This window comes from Megalops cyprinoides, chromosome 6 (assembly GCF_013368585.1).
Source record: "Megalops cyprinoides isolate fMegCyp1 chromosome 6, fMegCyp1.pri, whole genome shotgun sequence".
NCBI classification, from domain to species: Eukaryota; Metazoa; Chordata; class Actinopteri; order Elopiformes; family Megalopidae; genus Megalops; species Megalops cyprinoides.
The window spans coordinates 41083624-41109770 of NC_050588.1; the positions used below are offsets into that span (position 1 = coordinate 41083624).

General features: G+C 47.6%; 1 protein-coding gene across 1 annotated transcript in view; it reads right to left on the reverse strand.

Annotated features, from left to right (window-relative positions):
• Nucleotides 1-3600: 3600 nt before the first annotated feature.
• LOC118778764 (protein kinase C and casein kinase substrate in neurons protein 1-like) overlaps nt 3601-26147 on the reverse strand; it is a 43467-nt gene continuing 20920 nt past the window's right edge. The window contains exons 3-11 of the mRNA XM_036530466.1: nt 18369-18495; nt 14585-14741; nt 14137-14372; nt 13059-13214; nt 11287-11462; nt 11065-11185; nt 10320-10435; nt 7754-7944; nt 3601-6101 (exon numbers count right to left, since the gene is read on the reverse strand). Coding sequence (XP_036386359.1) covers nt 5992-6101; nt 7754-7944; nt 10320-10435; nt 11065-11185; nt 11287-11462; nt 13059-13214; nt 14137-14372; nt 14585-14741; nt 18369-18428 — 1323 coding nt within the window. The 5' untranslated portion in view covers nt 18429-18495 and the 3' untranslated portion in view covers nt 3601-5991. The remainder of the gene's footprint in view (nt 6102-7753; nt 7945-10319; nt 10436-11064; nt 11186-11286; nt 11463-13058; nt 13215-14136; nt 14373-14584; nt 14742-18368; nt 18496-26147) is intronic.

Consider the following 26147-nt stretch of genomic DNA (forward strand, 5'->3'; position numbering starts at 1 on the left):
CTCAGGATATGATAATCTGCTAAATAAATAAGTATACCTTTATTCTGGGAAGGTGGCTCTTGGCATTTGCTGCAATGTAAGCTTGAGAAGGAAGCAGTCATTTTCTCATTTTCTTATCGTGGTCCTTCCTGATCAGAATGTACAAATTATTCCGCAAATGCACAAACTCCTTCTCTAACTACAGTCTACCTGTGCCTGGGTTAACCAATATCACAATGACTACAAAAATAATAACTAAAATTATTTTACTTTATGTGTAAGCAGTGCCCTTTTTAAAGAGTGTTACTCTCACAGCTGATGATAAGCTACATGCTTGGATATTTTACACCTACATTTTCAGTGTCATCCTGTCATTATTTCCACCTAACGTGAATATGCACTGCTTTGATCTGAAGGACCAGAAAAAAAACATTAGAAGTGTTATAATTATAAGATTAAAGGGCCACAAAGGTTATGTTCTGTACTTTAATTAACTACATTAAGCCAGGGCACCTATAGAGAGCTCCCATCTGGGCAGAGAGAAGGCTGTTTCTCCTGAGTGTGTTAAAAATGACTTTTTATCTGTTTGTAAGTACCTCCAGTGCCAGAGCTTTCAAGAGTGAATCAATACGACACCTAACTGTTGGTCTTTTAGTAATTACTCTACAAAAATAAATATGTTTTGTACAAAGGTGTCTTGTGTGGTTTCTGTTTGCTTGCTGCAGTTGGTGGGTTTCCAACATGGACGCTGACATCAAGTCAATAAATACTTTGACCAATGGGGTGAAATGATGCCTCACACTGCCGTCAGAGAAGTTGTGACAATATTCCCATCTTCTACTTTATATTTTCAATGTTTACTTTTACATTACATTTTAAACACACATTTCTTCTAACTCACGGTTACCCTTGGAGAACATCCTCGCACGTATCCTCATAACCAGGACCAGGTGCACACAATGCGCTGAGGCGTGTGCGCTAATTGTGATGTCATGGCTTCTTTGGCTAGGTCGCAAACCTGTTGAATGCCGCCTCATTGAACCGGCAACGTACAACCTACAGGTGGCCTTTCCTGCCACCTAGTGGTGAAAGATATAAACTGCACCCTGTAAGAAGCTATGCCCTGCACGTGTTCATGATTTGAACATTCTGCTCATTTCCCTCCCATAAGTATACACACTATTCAAACTGGAATAATATATTTATCAAACAGAGAATTTATGCCAATGCTTTATGTTCACGTATTATAGAAATTAAATTATTTAAGTTTTTAGTAACATCCCAGTATCATCAGACCACTGGCCATTTCCAGCTGGCAGGAAGCCACCCAGTCCTGTGGACCTCCTCCATACCTGACAGCAGATACTAAACTGAAATGAAAGAGAGGTCAGTGCTCATTTAAAATGTTGCATAAATCTCATTTAGGTTGTCCTTGGTAAATAATGTACTGTTTCCTATCAACCACCTTCAGTGGACTGGCTATCCAATCCCTACTAGCATTTCAGACCTGGACCCAGTAATGTCTGTTAATCTTTTAATTGTTCAGTTTTATCCATAAAGACTTTAAAAGTGGACTAAGAACACAGAGGCCCTTTACAAGAAGGGCCAGAGTCGGCTTTACTTCCTGCGGATACTACGATCCTTCAACGTCTGCAACAAGATGCTGCAGATGTTCTACCAGTCTGTGGTTTCCAGTGCCATCTTCTACGTGGTGATGTGCTGGGGGTGTGGTCTGAAAGCTGGGGACGCTAACAGACTGAACAAGCTCATCAGGAAAGCCAGCACTGTCATAGGTGGCGGAATTGAGCTGGACTTACTAGGGGCGCTGGCGGAGAGAGTGATGCTTAACAAGCTGGTGAGCATCCTAAACAACACCTCTCATCCTCTCCATGACGGGCTTGTGAAGATGAAGAGCACCTTCAGTGGCAGGCTGATCTCCCCAAAATGTTCCACTGAGAGGCACAGAAGGTCTTTTCTGCCTGCAGCCATCAAACTATACAACTCTTCCCCTCTCTGCTGCAACATGGGATTGACTGGAACCTGATGCCCTGTGCTGTCCCCCCCCCCCCACACATAATCTTTGTACATGGGACAATAACTGTTCTCTAGCCATCTGGTCAGGTGAGGTGGCAGAAATGTGTATGAGGGCTGTGTGTGAGGCGTAAGCCCAGTGTCAGGCTCTGCTGTGGGAAAAGCTCAGAGATCGGAACTGTTGTGGTGACAGAAGTATGTGGAGGTGCAGACATGGCTGAAAACAGTGATGTGCAGTAGTACAGTCTCTGTCCGATCACTACTGTGTGACACGCACCCCGACACACACCAACCCCCTTCAAATCAATATCGTTTTTACATTTTCACACCAGGTTTGATCCAGGTTTATTTTCTTACAATAATCATGAACATTATTCATACTGGAATTACTTTTTTATTTTAACCTTAAGATGGACAGCCACGACACCAGTTTGGAGATAAGATTACAGCACTAAAGTCTAAACAGACACACATTTTCTAAGACTGCTAAAGTAGGGTTTCCACAAGTCCCCTGACCCACACCTCTCCTGTGCAGAGGGACGAAACTACAAAATAAAAAAGCATTTTCAGAAACACCTTCCTTTACTGTTCCGTGTGTGCTCAGATTTCACTGACAGCTCCACACAGATGCAAGGTTTCAATATAGTATATATTTTTAAATTACATCTTCATATACATATCAGGCAGCAAGAGTCCACTGCACGTTCAAACCGGTCAACAACAGCACAGTAGGTACAGTTAGATACATACAGGATGGATTCGAAACGGGTTTGAGAATGTGCCTGTGTGCTTGTGAATGTCTGTGCGCGTGTGTGTGTCTGTGTGTGTGTGTGCATGTACATGTGTGTTTAGGGAGTGTGAGATTTCTGAAGCTTCTGTATTGGTTGCAGTGAGAGTTAAACTGAGACAGGCAACCTGAGAGTATGTCCTGCAGTCAGGTAATGCACAGAAGCAGAGACACAGAGAGAGGTTCCCTCCTCAGGTCCACGATCTCCCTCACAGCGCAGCTTAACGTCAGCATTTCAGAGTGTTTCAGCATGTTTCAGTGTGTGTCAGTGTGTGTCAGTGTGTGTCAGTGTGTGTCAGTGTGTCAGTGTGTGTCAGTGTGTGTCAGTGTGTGTCAGTGCGTGTCAGTGCGTGTCAGTGCGTGTCAGTGTGTGTCAGTGTGTGTCAATGTGTGTCAGTGCGTGTCAGTGTGTGTCAGTGTGTTTCAGTGTGTGTTTCAGTGTGTTTCAGTGTGTGTCAGCGCGTGTCAGTGTGTGTCAGTGCGTGTCAGTGTGTGTGTCAGTGTGTGTCAGTGTGTGTCAGTGCGTGTCAGTGTGTGTCAGTGTGTGTCAGTGTGTGTCAGTGCGTGTCAGTGTGTGTCAGTGTGTGTTTCAGTGTGTGTTAGTGTGTGTCAGTGCGTGTTAGCGTGTTTCAGTGTGTGTCAGCGTGTCTTAGCGTGTTTCAGTGTGTGTCAGTGTGTGTCAGCGCGTGTTAGCGTGTTTCAGTGTGTCAGTGTGTGTCAGCGCGTGTTAGCGTGTTTCAGTGTGTGTCAGCGTGTCTTAGCGTGTTTCAGTGTGTGTCAGTGTGTGTCAGCGCGTGTTAGCGTGTTTCAGTGTGTGTCAGCGTGTCTTAGCGTGTTTCAGTGTGTGTCAGTGTGTGTCAGCATGTTTCCTGCTCGCTGCGTGTTTCTCTGCCCGGTGAGAGAATGAGAGATGCTGGGTAGAGATGCTGGGTGATCTGTGAGAGATGCTGGGTGATCTGTGAGAGATGCTGGGTGATCTGTGAGAGATGCTGGGTAGAGATGCTGGGTGATCTGTGAGAGATGCTGGGTGATCTGTGAGAGATGCTGGGTGATCTGTGAGAGATGCTGGGTGTTCTGTGAGAGATGCTGGGTGATCTGTGAGAGATGCTGGGTGTTCTGTGAGAGATGCTGGGTGATCTGTGAGAGATGCTGGGTGTTCTGTGAGAGATGCTGGGTGTTCTGTGAGAGATGCTGTGTCTGACTGCACTGCTCACCTGAAGGTGTCTGGGTTTAAATACTATTGATTTGAGGACAAAGAAACAGAATGAGACCGTGATGCAGTTACTCCCCTGGAGCATAATGAGAGTCTGCTGTCCCCACACTGCCCTACTTTTCCATGTACTGTGAAAAAGTGTTTTCAAGATTAAGTCAATTTTGGAAAAAGCAGTACTGATAGTTTAGAGATAGAAGTAACTGCTCTTATAGTTCTCCCAAATACTACCTGGTAATAACAGACTGCACATAAAGGCAAGTTTTTTCCCTTCAAACTAACTGAGAGTCATCACTGGAAGGGTCTGTCTGGGACAGAGAGGTCCTGTTTACACTGAAGAATTCTGACGGCGGGGGGCAGAAGAGCGAGGAGACATTTTACATAGCAGCAAATTCCCACAGGAAGCCACAGGAGAAACAGATAATCACATGACTGACACTGGGGAGCAGCCCAGCTGATGTGAGTCTGCCCTGCGGCCACATGGGGGCGCTGGAGCAGAGGTGCTCAGAAAGCATGATGGGACTCTGGGGGACAGTCTGCACACCACTTCATAAAGGACCCAGACAGCTACTCCAGTCCTTAGCTGGATTTCATCTTCATACTCTTTGTTTGGGTGGAGAGTAAAGCACTGCACTCTTTGATCTATGCGTTTGAGTGGAAGACAATGTTCTCTGAGAGAGAACTCCCAGCATGCAGTGCAGTGACTGGCTTGCTATGTTTTCCAGCCTTTACCTTTCTTATTTCTGCTCCAGCATGTGACCTGTGCGCCAGCCCTGGCCTGGCTGAAGCATTTACACTGGGTTCAGCTGGTTTGGCTGGCTGAAGCATTTACACTGGGTTCGGCTGGTTTGGCCTGGTCTGGAGCATTTACACTGGGTTCGGCTGGTTTGGCTGGCTGAAGCATTTACACTGGGTTCGGCTGGTTTGGTCTGGTCTGGAGCATTTTTCCCCCCAGATGCACATTGGAAAGGGAGGGGGTGTATGAAGTCATCAAAACAGATTCTCAAACCCTGACAACCCTTCAGAAAAAAGAAAAAACTGTGAGTCAGTGATGAACTGGAGAGGACTGGGTAGCAATCACAATGCCCCCTCTGTGTGCTCTACAATAAAAACACCATTATAAAAGACATCACAAAAAAACAAGAGGAAATGCTAACATGCTAACAAAACAGGGGGTGTATTAAGAGATGAGCTCTCCTTACTTTGAAGGGTTAGCAAAGTGGGATGGTACAGGAAACAAAAACATAACAGAAACAAAAGGCCAACATCAGGAGAACTCCGTGTGGAGATGCTGTCCCGCCACCGCGCCCCAGGGGCACGGTCTTGCACCCGACTCCGCGGGGGGTGCGGGACACGCGCTGCGTAGCGCATGCTGCTACGGTCCACAGATGTTAAAATAACGGCACAGTCTGGCACCAGCCACAGCCGAGCGGCACCAAACCCACAGAAGGAGAGGAAAACACGGCTTACACAGTGCAGCTTTACCTGAATCACTGATGCAGGAATGAGAACTGTACACGCATAGCATCGAGACTGTAGCACAAAAAAGGTCATCAAATTTACACAATGCACACGGCATAGCTCACTGCAGCTATGCAGGTGCCATCGACTACATAATACTCATACTGTTATAGGAGAACATACTGCTACACAAATGTCATATCATTTGCACAAAATTCATACTGAACACGGCTACACAAAAATGCAAAACGTATCCCTGCACTTGCCTGAACGTTGGTATATTGACATATATGTATATACTGTAAGTTTATGCTTTGTGTTTTAAAATCCCTCTATCCCCTGACCGGATAAATATATTCTGTGTATATACTGCCTTTTTGTAATTGCTAAAATTGTGTGAAGTCTGCCCAGCGCATCTGTCTGGCAAGGGAAGTGTGGCTCTTGAGTCTCTGGCTATGTGCAGTATCATTGGACAGTACAGTCTCAGCTTCCTCCAATGGGACATCGTCGTCCGCACATGTGACTAGATGGGCTCGACGTAATTGGCTGGGTACAGGCCCAGTCGGCCACAGTCCAGGCGACCTTTGCACCAGCCCTGCTCGTCCTCGTCCTCCAGCTTAGTCAGCTCATCACCTGCAGAAGCAGAGAAGAGCCGTCAGACAGTCAGTCACCTCCACCCCCATGATGACATCACAACACGCTGCAGCAGCTTCCTGTGCTTACTGTCAGGCCTTGCATTTTTCTCTGTGTAATTTACACAGGAATGCAGACACACACTGACACGCACTGACACAAACGAACACACTGACACGCACTGAAACACACTAACACGCACTGACACACACTGACACACACTAACACGCACTGACACACACTGACACACACTGACACACACTAACACGCACTGACACACACTGACACAAACGAACACACTAACACGCACTGACACACACTGACACACACTGACACACACTGACACACACTGACACACACTGAAACACACTAACACACACTGACACACACTGACACACACTGAAACACACTAACACACACTGACACACACTAACACGCACTGACACACACTGACACACACTAACACGCACTGACACACACTGACACACACTAACACGCACTGACACACACTGACACACACTGAAACACACTGAAACACACTGACACACACTGAAACACACTGACACACACTGACACACACTAACACACACTGACACACACTGAAACACACTAACACGTGCTGACACACATTGAAACACACTAACACGTGCTGACACACACTGAAACACACTAACACGCACTGACACACACTGACACACACTGAAACACACTAACACGCACTGACACACACTGAAACATGCTGAAACACTCTGAAATGCTGACGTTAAGCTGCGCTGTGATGGAGATTGTGGACCTGAGCAGCTTCCTGTGCTTACTGTCAGGCCTTGCATTTTTCTCTGTGTAATTTACATAGGAATTCGTCCCTTTACACTGACATGTTTGCCTAAAACACACACGCCAATAAGAAACAAATTGAAACCCAGGGTCAGGGTCTAACTGATTAATATCGCAGACACTGCTCTTACCAGCACATTTGGAAGTACTTGGTGTTCTGCATCCAACCAAACATTTTCTCTAGTTTATACTTAACCCTACAGCTGCTGCATTTTAACTCCATTCCAAATGAATCTCTCATGCTGAACTTTTCTCTCTGCTGTGTCAGTCGATCTGCTCCACAGTGTTTGTACTGATAACTGCGATAATATCCCATTTCACTCATCATCTCAGTCTCACTCCTTCATAAACTCCATACTGACTGAAAACTGCCAGAATCCTCTTCACACTCAAATCATTTCTCATATACTGGGCAATCCTCACCCCAGGGCTGATGCCAGAGGCTAACAGTGGAGTGCAGTTAAACAGGTGAGTTCATTTTCCTTCCTGCCTTATAAGCATCTTGGAAGAGCCAACATTTTGGCTGCAAACCGAACTGTGTCTCACTAGTGCAGTGCAGAGACAAAGCTGCTCTTTCTCACAGGTCCGACAGACTCTACTGCTGGAGAGACAATCTCCATATATGAATATTAGATATCCTACCGGCAGAATGGGCATCTCGGAGGCTCCTGGAGGGCTCAGAAAGTCCCTGCTGTTGTTTCTCAGAAATAACCCCTGAGTGCTTTGCCTTTGCCTTCAGGTACCATATGAATGGGTGCTGTGCAGAATGTTCTGGAAAGAGAGGAAGCTGCACCATTGGCTGCTGCATCAGCTCTCACCGGCTTTGAAGCTCAGCTCGTCCTGCTCCTGACCGTCGTAGTCGTACAGTGCCCGCACTCGCACCCCCTTCCCCGAATCCTCCTCCGTGGGGTTGGTGCCCCCGTTGGTCTCATTGCCTGAGTGGGACGCTGGCTGCTCGTCATCGGACCACTCTGCGGAGTACGCCTGGTTCCTATCATAGCTGCTCACACTGCAGAGAGAGAGGGAGAGAGGGCGAGAGGGAGCGAGAGAGAGAGGGAGGGAGGAAAAGTGTGAGAGAGAAACAGACAGTCTGGACTCATCATACTGAAGTCCCTGCTCTGTGCAGATGGCCTGGTCCTGCTGTCGCCCACAGAAAAGCGGCTCCGGCGGAAACTGGCCCTGCAGGAGCACTACTGCCGGACCAGGGCCCGACAACAAACATGAAGACCAGAGTCATGTTATTTCAGAAAACATGCCTGAAATACAAGAGCTGAACCCAGAAAAGAGTTCCCTCAGCCAGCTGGTCCTGAAGCCAAAGAGCCATACTTATTCCAGTTAGAGTAACCCAAATTACAAAGCACCTCCAACACACTTATCTGGAACACTGGGCAAGACACACTAAAACAAAATAAAATGTAATGCTAAACCCTAGACCCTAAAAAGAGATTACACCCTGACTAAGCTCAAAAATGCCAAGCAGGGGCAGATCCTGACCAAATGTCACCTACGTGATCATAGCCTGGCCGTTGGAAAGGGCCGACACAGGCAACCCTGAGAAGCCAGGGAGGCCAGGCTCTGTGGACACTGCAATGCAGGAGAGAAGAGACAGACGCACGTCCTTCTAAAATATAACCAATACTTCCAAGCAATAAATATTCATTCTAATATTAAATCACATCTCTTCTCCCACGTTTTAAACAGCTGACTGACACAGACCAAGTGTCAGTTGTGTAACAGAGGCCCACAGCCCCACTAGTGGCCCAGTTTGTGGCCCCACACCTGAGGAACAGTGAGTGCCCTGTGCTGGGACAGCAATACTGAATTTGGGAATGTATATATTAATTGTAATAATTAATAATTAGTCAATGTATAATCTACTGTTACATGTAATGTGTAAGGTGAATTATTGTTTGTTAGTTAGCCATTTAACTTATATATGTTTTCTTTCTTTCTTATTTACTTCATATTATCGTTGTAGCAAGACAGGCCTGTGTGTCTGGCCCATAAAACACCAATAAACTGGGAGACAGAGAGAGAGAGCGAGAGAGGTAGAGGGAGAGGGAGAGAGGGAGAGGGAGAGGGAGAGGGAGAGAGAGAGAGAGAGGGAGAGGGAGAGGGAGAGGGAGAGAGAGAGGGAGAGAGAGAGGGAGAGGGAGAGGGAGAGAGAGGGAGAGAGGGAGAGGGAGAGGGAGAGAGGGAGAGGGAGAAAGAGAGAGAGAGGGAGAAGGAGAGAGGGAGAGAGAGAGGGAGAGAAAGAGAGAGAGAGAGAGAGGGAGAGGGAGAGGGAGAGGGAGAGGGAGAGAGAGGGAGAGAGAGAGAGGGAGAGGGAGAGAGGGAGAGGGAGAAAGAGAGAGAGAGGGAGAAGGAGAGAGGGAGAGAGAGAGGGAGAGAAAGAGAGAGAGAGAGAGAGAGAGAGAGAGGGAGAGAGAGAGAGAGAGAGAGGGAGAGGGAGAGGGAGAGAGAGAGAGTTTGTGTTTGAGAGAGAGCATTAAGATGAGCAGCAGCTTTAAAATGGGCTCCTGAGCTAAATATCAAAATCTTTAGAATAGGGTAGAATGTGAGAAATTACAATACCAATAATAATGATATTATTTATAATACATTATACAAGAAATTATGTGTCTCATTGTATAAATTATAATTATAATACTTTGGCATAGGTAAAACAAAGACACAGCATAGAAAACAGAATCATGGATTGAAGGAAGGAAAGAGAAGGACAGGATAAAAAGTCAATTCTGAAACTGGAAAGATAAGAAGAAAAGAGAGAGAAAGGAAAGCTGTTGGAGGACATATATAAAAAGTAGGGCCTTTTAACCAAACATTGAAATAAAAGCTAAAAACAGCATATTATTGTGAAGAACTAGAACTGAAGATAAGACCGACTCCAAATGTCCATGATTTAACATAAACATATACAACAACGGCATAGTTATGATTCAGGGCAATGAAACCAGCCTGGAAAAAATCTAAAAATATTTGCAGATTCTCAAACAGAGCAGGCTTACAGACAATAACCTTGTGCAGCAGTTAAGAGAGCAGGACACTCAGCTCATTGCAACAGGCAAACCAGACCGAAATCATCACACAGAGGGACAGCCAGGGGACAAACAGGGGGGCACCAGAAAGAGAGACCGGTCAGACTGACACTGCTACACACACTGGGGGCATTACAGTATGTTACTGGGTTATGGCCTCATTAATACGCGCTCCTATAGATGTATTATATAGTATGACACAGCAACAACATCTCAGTGAAAGGAAGCCATGTTCATCTTCTGCCAACCCACGGTGAGGAAGAGTTGGAACCTCTGAGTGCTGCCCCTGTAGGTGTTTCCACTGGTATCTCCCTCAAGCAGCATGTCTGACCCCCCCACTCCGTACCTGCCCCTGTCTCCTCCCTGGGCCACCACGTGGTCTCCCACTGCACTGACCCCCTCGTTTGGCTTCTTCACCTTCTCCCTCTTGGTGACAGTGTGGGACACGTCTGGGTTGTACTCCTGGAGGAGAGAGAGGGATGAGGGCACCCCCTGCATGTGAAACCCCTCTCCATCCAACTGCTAGGATTACATTCCTGAATTAAACTACAGTATGCAAGCAGCTGAACCATGTCCATATTGTTATTGCACTCATTACAGTGGAGTGGGCACTCATTGGAGGGTAGGCGCTACTCCAGAGACCAATCACAGGCTGTCTGAGAGTAGACAGACTCCACCCCCTGTGTGTGTGTGGGGGGGGGGTTCTGTTTTGGCACCACCCCGGGGAGCCCTGCCCCTGAAGCCTCTGAGGAACTATGGACAGACTTTGATTTTATTTCTTCTTTTTTCAAAAATCAAAATGCATTAGCCTGCTGATGAAGTTATTGACATAGAGAGAGCCCTCAATTATAAATCTTATAATATCAGATTTTAAAGTTAATTTAATGAGGAATGGGGAATGTGTGTAATTAAAGTTTTATCAAATACTGCCATGTTAAACTTCTAATACAAATTTTTCCATAATAAAATATGTCATTATTTTTATCAATATCATTAGACTGTATAATGATACACAAGACGACTTATCCTTCCACCTTCAATATGCAATGCTACAGGTACTGCAGCGTGCCGGCACTTCCGGCGGGCGGTACCTCAAACTGGGGCCAGTTCATGTGCATGCCGGGCCCGTGGTTGTTGCTGAACCACTTCAGGTCCTCCTGTGCGCTTGCTGCGTTGATGGTGCGCTCCAGCTCCCAGTACACTGTAGCATAGCTGTGGAGAGGAAAGGGTTAAACCTTATTCCAGGAGCCCTGAGGCCACTGGCTGATGGCCATGTGATTAAGATGTGATTGGCGGAGAGCCTGAGGACCCACCTTTGGTTCTCGGTGAGGTTGAGGTGCCGTTTGATGTCCATCAGCACCTCCTTGAGGAAGCTAAGTCGCTTCTCCTCCAGCTGCTGGCACTGGTCAAACACCTGCTCCATGTGCTCCATGTACTGTGGGGTGCACTTGCTCAGCTCGTCCAGGGCCTTCTCGTACTTCTCCTTGGCCTGCAGACACCAAGCATCACAGAATCTGCCAGCTTTGACCTCCATCCCCACCCCCCCCCCCCAACAGATTAACCTGTCTGAACCACAAGACCCTAACCCTAGTCCCTAACCCCTAACCCTTAACCCTAACCATAACCCCTAACCCCTAGCCCATCCCACAGCCCAACCTGTCTGGGACTCTGACACTTAAGCCATACTGATCCACCTCTCAGCTGGAGGAGTCAGTGTCTGTGTGGTTCATTACTGACTTCTCCACACCAAACCTAAAGCCTGCAGTGGGAATAAGCTCAGGTCAAATGTATTGCTCAGTTGTGAATTTAACTTCATTATTCACAAATCTGTTATGGTCACACCACCGATTTCCTGCGTTCAGATGACAGATTGGGATCCTCTGTATAGAGACACATTGCTATGGTGGCTGTGAACAGAGGAGGCTACGTCTGTGGGGTTAAACGCTCATCAGTCCCTGCAGCTGAGCTTAAACGATGATGAACTGTCCGCACTGCAGCCATGGGAAGGTGAGTCTCAACGCTCCTAGTTTCCCAATAACTGGGTCAAGGGCAACCCTGTGACATCACTGCAGTCTCCTCGGAGTGCCACTGCCACACGGCACTCGACTGATGAAATATCTGTGGGAGGGAGGAGACGTTCCCAAATAACAGTGAGCCCCTCAACCTGAGGGCATTCTGATATCACACAGCTCATCATCGCTCCGTACAGAAACACTCAGCCAGCGATGTACACCCCCTCAGAGATCCTTACAGGAGACCACAAACTCAGCCTGGATGCACACAGGGGGGAAACACACTCTCCTTTTCAGATGAAAGTGGCAACGCTAAAGAAACAGCCTCATAAACCTGTCCTGCAACACTGTTAATATGCCCACATTGAGCAGCACACAGGAGCTTACAGTGCACTGCAGTCTTAGACCTGTGCTTCTCCTGTCAGATCTGACCATACAGAGGAGGAAGACTCCCTTAAGGGGAGGAGGAAGACTCCCTTAAGGGGAGTCATAGCAGGTATAATCTGATATGAAATGTCTGATCTGATTACAATCATTACTTGTATCAGAATTCAGGTGCATGTAAATGAGCAAAAACTGAGACAAACCTTTCATATCACTTATCAGTACGGGTGCAAACATGAACATTGATTGTGATCTAAAAATCTGAATAGCCTTCCTCAATCACTGATGAAATACGCAAATATTTTCCCATTAAACATCCAGTGTCATGTTTTCATGATCCGGTTGTAAAGTTTGAGTGATTTATCTTGTGTAACCTTCGGCTCAGATGAGTCCCAGCATTAGCCTGTCTTTCACCAGGCTGTACTGCGCTGCAGTCAGGTGACATGCTGGCATTTCTCAATCAGTTACTTGCTGTGGTCACTCTGAGATGAGCTGGCTATCTAGCATCTTGAAAGGGGTATTTTTAGCATTTATTTATAATGTAGACTGGCAGAAAATGAACTCATTTGTTGATAAATACACACATTAAGATGGTATCTCATGTTCTTCTTCTGATTTCTGCATCTATCTTTGAGCAATATGCAATTTATGAATTTTGATAGCAATGCTGCCCTCTAGAGGCGACTCACCTTCTGCACATCTTGTTTGCACTTGTCCACCTTCTCATGCAGTTTCTTCTGCTGGTCGGGCGTGACTGACGCCTCTGCCTTGCTGTTGGCCTCGCGGGTGGAAGCCAGTTTCTCCTCCTTGCAGGCCATGTGGTACACCTTCTTAGCTGTCTCCATCTGAGCAGGGAAGAACAGGCGCCCCCATCAGGTTGCGTCTGTCACTACAGATCACATGAAGCATGTACACTCACACACACTCAGACACACACACATACTCACTAACACACTCGCGCACACACACACACACACACACACACACACACGCTCACCAACACACACACACAAACACACACATGGACACACGCGCACACACACACACACACACACACACACACACACAAACACGCAGACACACTCACACTCACACACACACACACAGGCGCGCACACACACATACTCACACACACACACACACACACACACACACAGGTGAGCACACACACACATACACACAGGCGCGCACACACACATACTCACACACACACACACACTCACCAACACACACAAACACGCAGACACACTCACACACACACACAGGCACGCACACACACACACACACACACACACAGGTGAGCACACACACACACATACACACAGGCGCGCACACACACATACTCACACACACACTCACACACAGACATTCAGGTGGAGACTCCAGGTGAGTGCCTGCTGGCCATATTGACAGTGCTCCAATGCTGTGAGACCCCACTGCCAGAAAAATAGCATCATCAAAAGGCACCTAGCACAGTTCCACAAGAACATAAAACCCAGGGAACACACACAGGGACACAGAAAGCAGTTATATATCACACATGTGACCACTGACCTGGTGTGCCTGTTATGGCCAACTGCGCACTCTCTCTGGGGCTGATTCTCATATAGTATTTCATTTAATATTTAATAATTCCTTCCTCTCATTTTATGAGGGAAAGCCCTGTGAGGCTATTCCTGCCCCTGTGCCTGAAAGGGGCCAAACACAGAGGCTCTTTATCTGAGGGCAGAGTGTACGGTGGCTGTTCCAGACCTCTCCTCTCCTCACCTCCTTCAGCTTCTTGGCCCAGGGCTTCTGGGCCTTCTTGAAGCCCTCGTCGGCCTCTTTGGCCTCCTTGAAGCCGCCCATCATCTGCTTGTGGTAGGAGTCCTTCTGCCAGTTCTTCACCTTCTCCAGGTCCTCATTTAGCAGACCGTTCTTCACCTCCTGGTGCAGCTCGCTCACCTTGTCGGCCTCCGTCATCATCGCCAGCCAGGCCCGCTCCACCGAGCCGTACTGCGGACCTGCGGCAGAGGGGCGTCACACCACTCACACAGGCCAGTCAACCGAGGGGTGCTGAATACATGTACAGTACATATACCGGATTTATACAGAGTATATGCAAGTCCTTCACAACAAGCAGGGTTTCCAATGAAAGGATAATATAATCCACAATGAAAACAGGTGAGAATGGCACAGTTGTGGATTTGGTGTTTGCAGGGTGGATGTCGCCCACCTTTCTCCACTAGCTGCCTCCACCTCTTGGACCATTCGGTCAGCTGCTGGCTGTAGGCCTTCTCTATTTTGGCTCGCTCCTGGATGCAGTTCATGAGGTCGTTGCAGAGTCTGTGTCCATCATCGATCCTCTTCACGGCTCGCTTGTAGTTCCCCACCTGAGAGCACAAAGTGGGCACAAAGTGGGCACAAAGCCTCACAGGGAGAGCGTGTTATTTGGATACTCGGGTATGAGGATGTTGTGATTTACAGATATGGAGATATTGTCATTTTGTGCTATTGGGATATCACTCTTTCTGAAGATCATAGGCCATGCAAAGAGTCACAACAAAATTTTACATTACTGGCATTCAGCAGACATTGTTATATTTTTTAACATGTTACCCATTTATTAAACTGGATATTTACTGAGGCAATTCTGGGTTAAGTACCTTGCCTGAGGGTACAACAGCAGTGCCCCAGTGGGGAATCAAACCAGCAACCTTTAAGTCCTGCTCCTTACTACTATGCTACACTGCCACCCCACACCTTTAAAAGATTAAGGGAAGGCCTTATGTTTGCATCAAAGATCATATAAATTTGCCGCAGACAGTGTGGTTTATCTCTGTGTAACACACCAAATAACAGCAGAAACAACATCTTACCCTGAGCTCACAGCTGTGCTCTGACACATGCACTGTAAAAGGCATGTCATCTGCTCAGACCTCCCCAGGCAGAAACACAATGAAATCAGGGCTCAGAAGCGGCAGCTTCTCACACCCTTTCCCTCTTTTTACAGACATTATTACATTACATTACCTCATTTAGCAGACACTCTTACCCAGAGCCACTTACAAATAAGTGCACTATGCTAAGAGTAGTTATCGCAAAGTATTACAAGAGGTCATTAAGATACAAAGTTAAGTGCTAGGCTAGTGTAGAATGCCTTTTTTTTAAATGAAAATAGCAATCAATAGGACAGATAGACACAGATAGGGAGGAAAGTAGGCTAGAGATACATCTTGAACAGATGAGTTTTAAATTTTTTCTTGAAGGCGTCAAGGGAGTCTGTTGTCCGAATCTCAACAGCAAGCTCATTCCACCAGTGTGGAGCCAGTACTGAGAAGAGGCGAGTCCAAGAGGTGCTGCCCTTGTATTTCGGGACACAGAGGCAAGCCCAAAACATTCACTTCATACCAGCATTCAGCCAAAGCAGAACAAAGCTGAACTAAAGCTTGCATACAGGAAAGTCACTGTAAAGACTGCAGTAATGAGCTCTCAGCAGCAAATATCACATTTAATTTACAGGTAATATACAGGAAGCACAGGACCACACAGTGCACACATTGGCAGGTAAGCATTCTACAGTCTCAGCTTTAATCAGAGCCATGACAGGTCTGAGATCAGTGTGGCAGGCGCAGTACAGACCCATAGCTCCCTGCTTGTAGTGGGTGATGTAGCTCCTCCCCCACAGGGCGTGAGCGAATAGTGTGTGACGGGGAGGGAGGGGGTGGGGCCAGGCCTCGTGTTTCTGCATGTGCTGTTATGTAATGACTGTGGCTTAAGGCAGAGGGGTTTCCATCATGGCTGTAATCCACGCTGCTGCGCTGAGATCAGGCCAGGAGAGCAGGAGTGAGCAGCCAGCCTCTCTGCACCAGCACCCCCCCGTACCGCCACCACCACAGCCTGCCACCAGCTCTGAAAGGGTCACCCGCGTCAGACCCCACGGTCTGATCCTAAATCAGCTTTCCTATCCCTTATACTGACATTTACCATGATGTGACCAAAGCTGATCTCATCCAGGGTCAGTACTTGGGGGTCTACATTGTCCTGCGAACTACAAAGGCAGTGAATTTTCCATTATATTTCATCATCATCATTTAACAGACACTCTTCTCCAAAGCGACTTACATGGGCTACAATTTTTAAATGTTGGATATTTAGTGAGATAATTCTGGGTTAAGTACCTTGCCCAAAGGTATGGCAGCAGTAGTGCTCCAGCGGGGAATCAAACCAGCAGCCTTTAGGTTACGAGCCCTGCTCCTGTACGCTAGGCTACACTGTGTGAACGCTAGGCTACACTGTGCTGGACTTTGCTACATCTTCCCTCTGACAGACAGAACTGAAACGCAGCCACAGCCACCCTGGTGATCAGACATGACTCTGAAACTGAGCAAAGCACGTTTTACTCATTCAGTCTGCAGATAGTCTTTTGAAGTTACGTGTCAATTTAAATTTTTAATCAAATTTTGAATCATCTTACAGTCGTCATAATCATATTATCTTTATGTGGTCTGAAGAAGTAGTGTGTATTTAAATCATATTTTTCACCAAACCATCTCCAATCAAAGCTGCTGCGTCAGTCCTACTCGCCTTGAGCTGCTCTAACACCAGCGTTTCACAGCTGGCCAGATGTACAAATACTTCACACCACCAGAATAACAAAGGTAATGCCAGACAGCAGTGGAACGAATACAGGAAAAAGACCAGTCAATCTGTCCAGCAAGCAGCAGCTGATCTGGTGCATATAAATCAACAGAAGATACTGCACAGGAGAGATTACGCTATCACACAGTGCAGTACCCTTTGCTGTTTTGTGTGTGCGTATATACACACACACACACACACACACACACACACCTACAGGGAAAATCACTCAATCAGGCCACACTGCTGCCTCCCCCCTGCCCCCCCCCCCCCCCCCCCCCACCCCGTAGGCAGCGTCTCCAGCATGATGCCTTTCACTCATCAGCTCTGTAACTCCGTTAGCCTTTATTAGCAGCACTTACTCTCTACAGCATTATTGCAGCAAGTCAATTAAACCATCAAACATCAATATAATTCAAACCCAGCCTTCTGTTAACACACACACACGTGCGTACTGCACGCACACACACACACACACACCACAGTAGGATTACCTGTGCCAGTTATGTGAGATTCCTACAGGAGACCTCTCCATTAGCACCAACGCCACCTGTCACCCTGGCTGGTTCCTGCAGTAACTGCTGTGCTTATCTGCAGTGCCACGCTGTAGCAGGTGGCTAACAGGGGCTGCACACACTCAGAGATCCAGCAAAATCTTCCTCTACACCCTCAACACAGCGATGCTCTCAGTAACAGCACAGCCAGTAACACAGCTACTGCGTCACCACCAACAGAGTCACAGTGCAGACAGCTACAGAGTCACAGTGCAGAATCAGGAACAGAGTCACAGTGCAGAATCAGGCACAGAGTCACAGTGCAGACAGCTACAGAGTCACAGTGCAGAATCAGGAACACAGTCACAGTGCAGAATCAGGCACAGAGTCACAGTGCAGACAGCTACAGAGTCACTGCAGAATCAGGAACACAGTCACAGTGCAGAATCAGGAACACAGTCACAGTGCAGAATCAGGCACAGAGTCACAGTGCAGACAGCTACAGAGTCACAGTGCAGAATCAGGAACACAGTCACAGTGCAGAATCAGGCACAGAGTCACAGTGCAGACAGCTGCAGAGTCACAGTGCAGACAGCTGCAGGGTTACTGCATAACAAAGGAGTCACAGCCCAATCAGAGTTATAGTCTAAATACATATTTTGGGATTCATCTGCTTTTACGCTTAAAAGCTCTGCTTTATGTAGGTATGAATAAACTAATTTTAAGGCCTTAACAAGTCTGGATTGCAGTGGCTTTGCAGAGGCCTTGCTGATGTACCTGGGGTATCTGAGGATCAGGGTGCTGTGAGACACGCTGACGAGAGACACTGTGAGAGTCAGAGAAACAGCAAGGAAATGAACCCTGCGGGGACAGGGATCCCTTTACCTCCCAGAAGCTGTCTGTGGCCTCCTCAAAGCTGGCTGATTCATCATACGAGCCAGACATTTTCCTAGCTGTGGCAGAACAGGCTAAAAGCTGGACAGGTCTGCAGTGGGGCAGAGATCTTCATACACTGAGGGAGAGAGGAAAGAGACAGAGAAGGAGGGGGAGAGATGGAAGAAAGGAAAGAGGAAGAGAGGGAAGAGAGAGGAGAGGTTATTGAGTCCAGGGATATAATCTCCCACTTAAAGCACACATCAGAGCACAGACCATGTCAAAAACATCCCCCATCCCCTTAAAGTTTTCTACAGTATTATTTGCAGTTAGTCCTCTGTGGATCATGCGGAACAATAATTAATTTTATCATTTAAAATACATTTCATTGGAAATATTTTATTTGGCATAACATCAGTAATATCAAGAGGAAAATGAACCGTAAACTCTGAGAAAGCACACGTTAGCACACTAGCACAACGCATCTCTGGGAGTTTTCACTCAGAGGAGAGCTCGGAACAGAGTATGCTTGCAGTGCACACCTGCATATTCCTGCATTCTTCAGGGATAAACTCACAGCCTACAGACAGATCTACCTGCGTGTACAGACCTTAGCATGTGCTGTGTACTGGACATGTAATCAAGGCCCAGAGTATCCATGTTTTACACTCAAAAGTCAATCAACCTGACAAACAGCAGAAGAAGAGCTAGCTGTAGAGGCTACAGAGTAATGCACACTGCTCGCCACTGACCGGTGGAAGCTGGCTTTTCCCAGGATTATGAGTTTTAGTGCTGATCAGTGTTAACTCAGCTTTCTAATTTGTAAGACTAATACAAATCTTCACACAGTCATGTGACGTATTCTCTCTGACTGAGTCTTATAATAGTCCTGGTGATCTCTTTCACAGTAGAACTGCCACTACTGAGTTTTACAGTAATAAGGCTGAGTGGCATTCTTGCTTATGATCAGTTTAAATAGCTGGACACTTCCATCTCTCCCAACATTACGCCTAACAGCAGAGATGCTAAAAGTCCTGCTCACTGCCATCAGGTAAAAACTGTTACAAATGAGCAGAAACTGTGTCATTCCTTCAGTCAGCACTGTTTGTCATTTTCCTCCACTGGATAGTTTTGTAGGTCAAGTTGCAAATTTCTGCTTCAGCTTCAGAAGATACCTGCAAAGAGGGACAGCACATTTTGGGATGAGATATTCAACTGGACAGATACTGTCCAGGGGCCTCAGGCTAATTCAGGTGTGAACTTGTGTGTTTACCCAACTTTGTTGTTGTCTTTTGTCATGAACCCCTTCTCATGACCTCTTATAAAAGTTGCAGTCAGTAATATAGTGTCACACCATATCACTGCACTCACCCTCACAAAGATCACAGTACTGCAGCATCACTGTATGCTCTCTCATACAGTTCACACTTACTCAACACCACTCCTTCAGATATGCAGATTACAGCACTGTGTGCTGTGTAGTTCATAAAGGCAATTCACCCACATGCACTTTTTCATTGATGCAATGGCAACCACAAGATATGGAGCTGATCAGTCACTCCTGCATGTACAAAATAAAAAAATCTACGGAGCATGTGAAAAGAAGGGCCCTTCATCAGTAAATACATCGAAGTTTGATCTTTTTGAAGATGGATGTTTTGTATGAAGATGGAAGTTTGCATGAAGCATAAATCAGCAGAAAAACAGTGACTCAGCCATCCAGGACTCTCAAACAGACACGTCAGAGCTCCTCGAGGGAGAGACCCAACACAGAGTGGGGAGCAGTGAGAAGAATCAACAATCAGTGGCCACTGTGTCCTGACATACAACTTCAGCATAACTGAATCCTTACAGTTTCAGCATCACTGAACCCTCACAGTTACAGCATCACTGAATCCTCACAGTTTCAGCATCACTGAATCCTCACAGTTACAGCATCACTGAATCCTTACAGTTTCAGCATCACTGAACCCTCACAGTTACAGCATCACTGAATCCTCACAGTTACAGCATCACTGAATCCTCACAGTTTCAGCATCACTGAACCCTCACAGTTACAGTATCACTGAATCCTCACAGTTACAGCATCACTGAATCCTTACAGTTTCAGCATCACTGAATCCTCACAGTTTCAGCATCACTGAATCCTCACAGTTTCAGCATCACTGAATCCTCACAGTTACAGCATCACTGAATCCTTACAGTTTCAGCATCACTGAACCCTTACAGTTACAGTATCACTGAATCCTCACAGTTACAGCATCACTGAATCCTTACAGTTTCAGCATCACTGAATCCTCACAGTTTCAGCATCACTGAATCCTCACAGTTACAGCATCACTGAATCCTCACAGTTTCAGCATCACTGAATCCTCACAGTTACAGCATCACTGAATCCTTACAGTTTCAGCATCACTGAATCCTCACAGTTTCAGCATCACTGAATCCTCACAGTTACAGCATCACTGAATCCTCACAGTTACAGCACTGACACAAGATGCCTGAATCTGATTAACTCTTGTGAAATGGTATTGCTTTCATGCCTCTCCTACCGAACCGCATCTGAATTCTACAGAGTTGTTCATGGGCTGAAGGTACTACATGGCAGGAGACATACAATCAAACCAGACACCCATTTGGAGTTTTCAGGTTCATTAACAGCAATATGGTTTCAGGGGAAATTCATTGGCATCTATGACTGTTTTCTCCCCGATTCTCAGCAGTTTACTTTTGGATTATCATTTAACATGTATCTCATTGGAACCTGAAACTCAGAGACTAAAAGATGCATTTGAAAAATAACCCCGGGGAAAGAATTTAATTACCCACCAAAGAGCACACAGCAGGCCAATGGCCCTGACCAGGCTGGTTTAGAAATGATTGGTGTGTCTAATGGAAGGCTCTCCCTGGTGTGATTTCCCCAGCAGAACGCCCTGAGCAATGTCATTACCCAAACCTCCTCATCAGGTTTTCCCCTGCAGACGGAGTGGTGCTGTGGGCCCCCAAACTGCCGTTTCCATACACTGCATAAAACAGCTGCTATTCTTTTAGTGCAAATGTCAGAGAGAAAGCAGGAATGATCAAAGTCTTTCTACACCAACACACGCTGACATTTGGAACCATCTGTAAAACCCGCAAAGTCTTTCTGCACCAACACATGTTTACATTTGGCATTTGGCATCTCCCTTAGCACAGCCTCTCTGCTCCTCATGGTGAAGCAGCCGCAAGGATTACCCCCCCCCCCCCCAATTAATAATAATAACAACAGCAACAGTGGTGGCAGTGAAGCATAGTGGTAAGAAGCAGGACTCTTAACTGAAAGGTTGCCAGTTTGATTCCTCACTGGGGCACTGCTGCTGTACGCTTGGCCAAGGTACTTAACCTAGAATTACCTCAATAAATATGCAAAATTTTAACTCATGTAAGTTTCTCTGAATGAGATTGTCTGCTAAATGTCAATAATATAATGTAATCATAATCTTTTCTCAAAACACATTTCTAAAATTATTACAGTCTTTACTCACTCCAGCCAGTTCATTTTCCCTCCACCCCAGTAGGGGGCTCCAGTTCTCTCACGACTCAATGCAAAGACCTGCATTCACACACCAACAGGCAGGAAAACAACATGGCTGTCATTTCAGGCAGGACTCTGCTCCTCCTTCATGCTAAGGAAGAACAAGACTCTGGATTTCTCTCCTTTCAAACTCAAGTCAGTGCTTACTAATTTCATAGAGGAATACTCAAGTAATGTAATATTTGTATACATCAGAAACATATACCGATGAATTATTATTATTACTATAGTTTGCACTGCAGGCCCAACTGGGCCATTCAACCAGCAACACAGCAGAAATCCTTGCCCTTCTTGTGGGGTCACACACAGCTGCGCTCTGAGCACAGACTGCTGCTGGGAGCCCTTCTCCAGGAGCCCCCCCCCCCCCCCCCCCATTTCTCAGTGTGTGCTTGGAAGGGCATAGGTTCTCCCACCCGTCAATCAGCCTACTGTAGCCAATCTGAACACAGAGCCTGCCCAGCAGCAGAAAGCCTGTACTCTCTGTAGGAGTAAGCCATGAGGTAAATACTGCCTCCCATGGTACTGATTCCCTTCAGATAAAATCTTAGACAGACCAAGAGGCACCCAGGAGCCGCTGTAGGACACAAAGGCCCATCGGAGAATGAAGAGAACTGCTTTGGGGGAATGCAGTGGCCTGCATGGGTATTTAGGTCAGTCTGAGCCAATGGGAACAGGCAGGCTTCAAACAATAGCATGAAGGAAAGAGAAAGGGGGGAGAGACAGAGAGAGACACAGACAGAATGAGAGAGAAAGGGACAGACAGAGAGAGAGGAGGGGGCAAAAACAAAAAGAGAAAGCAAGTGAGAAAGAGAGGGATAGAGAGAAGAGCACTCAGGACAGAGAGAGACAGAGAGCCACAGTTCCATTATCAATCCTTGGTTAACAGAACTGAGCTGTGGATTCAGCTCAGCGAACAAAGGGGTCTGTGCTCCAGTCCCAGGATGGATGCGAACAAAGGGGTCTGTGCTCCAGTCCCAGGATGGATGCGAACAAAGGGGTCTGTGCTCCAGTCCCAGGATGGATGCGAACAAAGGGGTCTGTGCTCCAGTCCCAGGATGGATGCTTGCTTCTCAGGTTCCTGTAACCTGCCCAGGTGAGACAGTGCAGTGTGGGGCAGGCCGACAGAGTCAGGTAACAGAGCACGACCCTGAGGGCCTGTTCGGGAGGATACAGGAAGTAGTTGCTTCGCCTTCATGCACGCTACAGATGCGCAGAGAGAGAGTCTGCCACACAGACACTTTAACAGGAGAGAGTCTGCCACACAGACACTTTAACAGCAGAGAGAGAGTCTGTCACACAGACACTTTAACAGCAGAGAGAGAGTCTGCCACACAGACTCTCTTAACAGCAGAGAGAGAGTCTGCCACGCAGACTCTCTTAACAGCAGAGAGAGAGTCTGCCATGCAGACACTTTAACAGCAGAGAGAGAGTCTGCCACACAGACACTTTAACAGCAGAGAGAGAGTCTGCCACGCAGACACTTTAACAGCAGAGGGAGAGTCTGCCACACAGACACTTTAACAGCAGAGAGAGAGTCTGCCACACAGACACTTTAACAGCAGAAAGAGAGTCTGCCACACAGCCTCCTCCAGCAGGCTGAGGTATACCGGCTCTCTGTAGCTGTTTAGGACAGTGGCACTTCAGAGGCCGTTTCAGTGAAATACACACAACACAACAAATGAAGAGGCAGCAGAGCAAACGCACATCCTCCTTACATGCAGGCGCAGGTGAGACCCATGCAGGCGCAGGCGAGACCCATGCAGGCGCAGGTGAGACCCATGCAGGCACAGGTGAGACCCATGCAGGCGCAGGTGAGACCCATGCAGGCACAGGTGAGACCCATGCAGGTGCAGGTGAGACATGCTGCTGATTCTCCTTACATGCAGGTGCAGGTGAGACCCATGCAGGTGCAGGTGAGACCCATGCAGGTGCAGGTGAGACATGCTGCTGATTCTCCTTACATGCAGGTGCAGGTGAGACCCATGCAGGTGCAGGTGAGACCCATGCAGGTGCAGGTGAGACATGCTGCTGATTCTCCTTACATGCAGGTGCAGGTGAGACCCATGCAGGCGCAGGTGAGACATGCTGCTGATTCTCCTTACATGCAGGCGCAGGCGAGACCCATGCAGGCGCAGGTGAGACCCATGCAGGCACAGGTGAGACCCATGCAGGCACAGGTGAGACATGCTGCTGATTCTCCTTACATGCAGGTGCAGGTGAGACCCATGCAGGCGCAGGTGAGACATGCTGCTGATCCTCCTTACATGCAGGTGCAGGTGAGACCCATGCAGGCGCAGGTGAGACCCATGCAGGCGCAGGTGAGACCCATGCAGGTGCAGGTGAGACCCATGCAGGTGCAGGTGAGACCCATGCAGGTACAGGTGAGACCCATGCAGGCACAGGTGAGACCCATGCAGGCACAGGTGAGACCCATGCAGGCGCAGGTGAGACCCATGCAGGCACAGGTGAGACCCATGCAGGCACAGGTGAGACCCATGCAGGTGCAGGTGAGACCCATGCAATGAAAGGGAAACTGCACTGCTTATATTCCCTCAGTGCACTGCAACATGACAAAGCAACCGCACCACTGCGTGTGCACCCAACTGCGTTTCCACTGTAGCAGAATCAAGCATTCCTTGGCCAGCTTGGTGAAATGATTTCACAGGGAACAGCAGCTGGCTAACACTGAATGGAAGTGACCTTCTGATAAAATGACCTTTCCGAGGGAGAAGCTTGGACTTCACTAACAGCTGATATAAACTGTGAGATTAATCAGTGCATTGGAAAGGCATTTCAATGTTTGGGAAAAACATCACCAACCCCTGACAATAACTTTGTAAAAACCCTCCAAGAGATCAGAGTCTGACCATCATCACTCCCGCCCCTGAGCCACCCCATCCCAGACCCCAGGCCCCTGTGCATCAGCGCAGCCCCTCTCTCTGCCTCTCTCTGCCTCTCCGGACTCCCCAGCTGCACAGATTATTCCTGCACTCCACACCAACAGAGCCACACACAGATTATTCCTGCACTCCACACCAACAGAGCCACACACAGATTATTCCTGCACTCCACACCAACAGAGCCACACACAGATTATTCCTGCACTCCACACCAACAGAGCCACACACAGATTATTCCTGCACTCCACACCAACAGAGCCACACACAGATTATTCCTGCACTCCGCACCAACAGAGCCACACACACGCAAACACCGAGGGCCAGCAAATCAAAGCCCAGAGCAGAGCGAGGCAGAGTCCTAACAGAGCCGCGCCCCCGAGAACACAGCACAATACCCACACTCCTCCATCAGAACAGAGCTCTCCTCTCTCTCTCTCTCTCTCTCTCTCTCACTCCTCTATCAGAACAGAGCTCTCCCCTCTCTCTCTCTCTCACCCCTCCATCAGAACAGAGCTCTCCTCTCTCTCTCTCTCTCTCTCACTCCTCTATCAGAACAGAGCTCTCCCCTCTCTCTCTCTCTCACCCCTCCATCAGAACAGAGCTCTCCTCTCTCTCTCTCTCACTCCTCCATCAGAACAGAGCTCTCCTCTCTCTCTCTCTCACTCCTCCATCAGAACAGAGCTCTCCTCTCTCTCTCTCTCACTCCTCCATCAGAACAGAGCTCTCCTCTCTCTCTCTCACCCCTCCATCAGAACAGAGCTCTCCCCTCTCTCTCTCTCTCTCCATCAGAACAGAGCTCTCCCCTCTCTCTCTCTCCATCAGAACAGAGCTCTCCTCTCTCTCTCTCACTCCTCTATCAGAACAGAGCTCTCCTCTCTCTCTCTCTCTCTCTCTCTCTCTCCATCAGAACAGAGCTCTCCTCTCTCTCTCTCACTCCTCTATCAGAACAGAGCTCTCCTCTCTCTCTCTCTCTCTCTCTCTCTCTCTCTCTCTCTCTCTCCATCAGAACAGAGCTCTCCTCTCTCTCTCTCTCTCTCTCTCTCTCTCTCTCTCTCTCTCTCTCTCCATCAGAACAGAGCTCTCCTCTCTCTCTCTCTCACTCCTCCATCAGAACAGAGCTCTCCTCTCTCTCTCTCTCTCACTCCATCAGAACAGAGCTCTCCTCTCTCTCTCTCACTCCTCCATCAGAACAGAGCTCTCCTCTCTCTCTCTCACTCCTCTATCAGAACAGAGCTCTCCTCTCTCTCTCTCACTCCTCTATCAGAACAGAGCTCTCCTCTCTCTCTCTCTCTCTCTCCATCAGAACAGAGCTCTCCT